The sequence below is a fragment of the Amphimedon queenslandica genome, unplaced genomic scaffold (assembly GCF_000090795.2).
Source record: "Amphimedon queenslandica unplaced genomic scaffold, v1.1 AMPQUscaffold_9425_Cont18545, whole genome shotgun sequence".
Classification (NCBI taxonomy): domain Eukaryota; kingdom Metazoa; phylum Porifera; class Demospongiae; order Haplosclerida; family Niphatidae; genus Amphimedon; species Amphimedon queenslandica.
The window spans coordinates 1-3,665 of record NW_003550303.1 but is presented as its reverse complement, the minus strand read 5'-3'; the positions used below and the strand labels follow the sequence as shown (position 1 = coordinate 3,665).

The following is a 3,665-nucleotide window of genomic DNA, read 5'->3' as shown; positions in this document are numbered from 1 at the left end:
CATGTAGGGTGCTGATCTAATGGAGACTAGTACTGAGTTGATACATGGCACTGAATTACATAAAATATCAAAAGGACGCTGCCAAGAGAGACACTTCTTTCTGTTTGACCATCAACTGGTTTACTGCAAAAAAGTAAATGAAATTGATATTGATTCATGCACATGTACCCTGTGTGTGCATTCTGTGTATTTTTGCCAAAATTGGTTTTGGAATTTTTATTACATTTTCTGATACATGTACATATTGATGTACATGTAAATGTACTTACGCTATGTTGAACGATTGCAGCTTCAATTTTTTGAGTTATAAAAAATACCCAAGGCCCATGGTTTTTCCAAATAATGGCTCCAAAATCACACCAATTTTTATGACAATTTCTGATACATACTTACTGATGTCCTTGTGCTGTGTAGAAAGTTTCAGATGATTCCGACTTCAATTTTTCAAGTTGAGCAATCTAAAATGAACATTCTAAAATCAAGCCAATAATATTTTTGAGAAAAGAAAATTTTATATTGCACAAAAAATATATATGCCAATTTCTGAAAATTACGTTCTACTATACTACAATGTACATGTACATATATGTCATTGTGATGTGTCTTAGGATACAATTGGTGGAAGGTTATCTTACAAAGGTCGTGTGAATACTGACAAGTGTCAAATAATCGACTTGAAAGATGGTGAATGTAAGTACAATACATCTTCTACTGTATCATGTGAATATTATTATATGGACTCCTTAGGGTCTCATGGTGGTAGTGGTGTTAAAAATGCTTGGAGGATCAATAATTTTGATAAAGACGACAAGTGGTACGTATTGTTTGCTAAGAATGCAAAAATGAAAGAGGAATGGATGGAGGCTTTCAAGAAAGAGAGAAGACAAGTGGAGGATGACAAAATAAACGGTTTGTTATTTACACAATGTAACATACCTACATGTACATGTACATGTACAGTGCCACAAGTTTTTTTATATGTACAACATGGTAAACAACCCTAAAACTCCAAAGCTTATCATATTAACTTTTTTAGGGAAACTCACCTGTACTAATTAAGTTTTATATTATATGATGTTTCCCTCTCTCTCTTTTCATTAGGTTTCATTATTACTCCTAAAATGAAAAGAGCTGCCATTGCTCTGTTTAATACCACCAGTGAGCCAATATCAAGGAAACATCCACCGAAAAAGAACTATGGTAAGTAACAATAGCTAATAACACTAAGAACACTATTCAGTCATTAAATATACACATGTACATTGTACATGTACTATACTGTCATCAGTGTCATGTGAGAGATACTGTTGATATAAAAGTAACAAGCTACTGATAACGCAGCAAAATACAAGTCAGATAAAAGCACAACAATGTAGTATTAAGTACATATACAACAAATGAATATTATGTATATAATACATGTACATGTATATACAAGAGGGAAGCAGAAAGAGAAAGATAAAAAGAATAAAGGAGTTAACGAGACACATACCTTTCAGCAAAAGCAAGGTGAAGGGAGTTGAAAGAGTGTATGTATGGTCTTGTGATATGATGACCTGGCACCTCTCAGGCACACACTAGTACTAGGATACTCAAATTTACTTTTTGTACATACTTGTTGATTGCCATAATTGTTGCTAACTCATGTACTGTACATGCACATCTAGAATTTACTTTCATGTAAGGTTATAATAATAATAATATGGGGCTTCTAATAATTCATGTATTCTTGAACTCTAAACTAAATTGTTATTTGTGAATAAGTTTAATTGTTACCTTATATTTATTAATGATACTTTGTATTTTTTAGAATTTTCTAGTGAGAGTCTACCAGTTGGTATGATAAACACTTTACCAGCTGGAGCAAGAGGAGGAGAGATAACAACATCACTGACTTTCTCACCAGGAGAAAGAAAGAAAAGACAGAAAAGAAAATAAGCTTTTATTGTATTATAATTATTGTTTTTGTAGAGCGGATGGTTTATATTGTTGTTGTTGTTGTCATTGTTGATATTTTTATTTTATGTATAACTTCACGTGTTTTAGAGTTGATACTTGTATTATAAGCAAATTTCTCTTTGTTTTTTTATTTCTCCCTCTTTTCCATCACTTCAATTATTATAATATCAATGGCATACATAAAATACTAAAATTAACTAAATTAAAGTTGTATGACAATAATTTTGCTTTGGAGGTGGGTCATAAAAAAGCTGTGAGGTTGAATTTTAACATTTTCTGTTGTGAATTTTTACTTACAACATTGTGATGGCCTATCATTTTGGAATTTTGCAGCTCTGCCCCATTGGTTGGTGATTCGTGGATACTCTTTCAACATGTTGCTGGTGTCCATTGTCTTCTTGTTGAGTGTCAATGAAGTTATTAGTCAATGTCCACCTTCCTCAGGTAAGACACTGGATGTGTATAATAACAACTGTATAGGTTTTATAGATATCTACCTGAGGTATGATGGAAACTGTTATCCTAATGGGTCATATTTTCGAAAGTTTGATGTCAATGAATTTTCTAAAGCTATATCATGTGTGTTACCTGGTGCTAGTCTAACTACTGGTCAGTGGGTTAGAGTTGCTGATCCTGATGATCCTATTGACTGTAACAGTAATAGTACTAGTGATCCTTTTCGTTGTACTTCTGTCACTTTACCTGCTACTATCAGTCTTTATTTTATTCAGCAGGAGAGACTGAAAGAAGGATGGTACAAGTGTTGTCTACCCTCTGATTGTTCTACTGCTACTGATATCATCTTTGCTTCTCTATCCAGTAAGTTTTATCATTTTATACTACACTGATTGATTTTAGTATAGGTTGGGCACAGATAACAGACATTACAGTTGACCTTCCTTTAAATATAAAACTTCTACCTCAAAAATACACGCTACATGCTATAACAATTCAATATAATCGGTACTTACAAAATGCCACTTGGTACTATGAGTCTGGTAGTACTAGTACTAAAATGACTGCTGATATCTGTACTGGACAGTCTGGATACAGTTGTACTATTGGTGATGGAGTGTTACTGTACAAAAGTAATGAATCACATGATTATACTCTAACTGTTACTTGGAATGGAGAGGCTATTGCTAGTGGAGTACTGAGTCAATCAAACAACAATGGGGATCATGTGTACAGATTCTATTTGTATGTTGGCAATATTGATAAAAATAATGTTGTACAACGAAACAAGTATCATACTATATCAGGTATAATATTTGAAAATTTTTCATATAATGTTCAGTTTTTTTAGTACCAGCAATTGCTCCCTCTTGTCTTGTTATTGTCAGCAAGACAGCTACCACTATCAATGTCAGTTGGACTAAACTTGATTCATCTGATGCTGATGGATATGTAGTCAATGTCACGAGTGACACAGACACTGTGCAGACAGTACAGGTGGAGGGAAGTAGTAATAATACAATCACATTGAATGGACTGAGAGGAGGAACAACTTATAGCATCACAGTCAGAGCCTATCAACAATTACTGGGACCTGCTAGTAGTGCAATCAGTGTACAGACCATGCCGGGTATTAAACCATTTATTGTACTGTAACATCATTATGTATTTCTAGTTACTAACTGCAGCTCGTCATGCATAAACTCTCCTTCAATTTGTAGTACAACTACAGTGTTAAAATTTTATGGTAA

The 3,665-nt window shown here is 33.5% G+C and overlaps 1 protein-coding gene across 1 annotated transcript; it reads left to right on the top strand.

The window, feature by feature from the left end:
• Window positions 1-11: 11 nt before the first annotated feature.
• Window positions 12-2,115, top strand: LOC105315586 (rho guanine nucleotide exchange factor 9-like). The gene is made up of 5 exons (XM_020006691.1): window positions 12-133; window positions 609-690; window positions 748-909; window positions 1,102-1,200; window positions 1,811-2,115. Exons 1-5 carry the CDS (start codon window positions 20-22, stop codon window positions 1,936-1,938), a joined length of 585 nt encoding a protein of 194 aa, XP_019862250.1. The 5' UTR covers window positions 12-19; the 3' UTR covers window positions 1,939-2,115.
• Window positions 2,116-3,665: the final 1,550 nt, after the last annotated feature.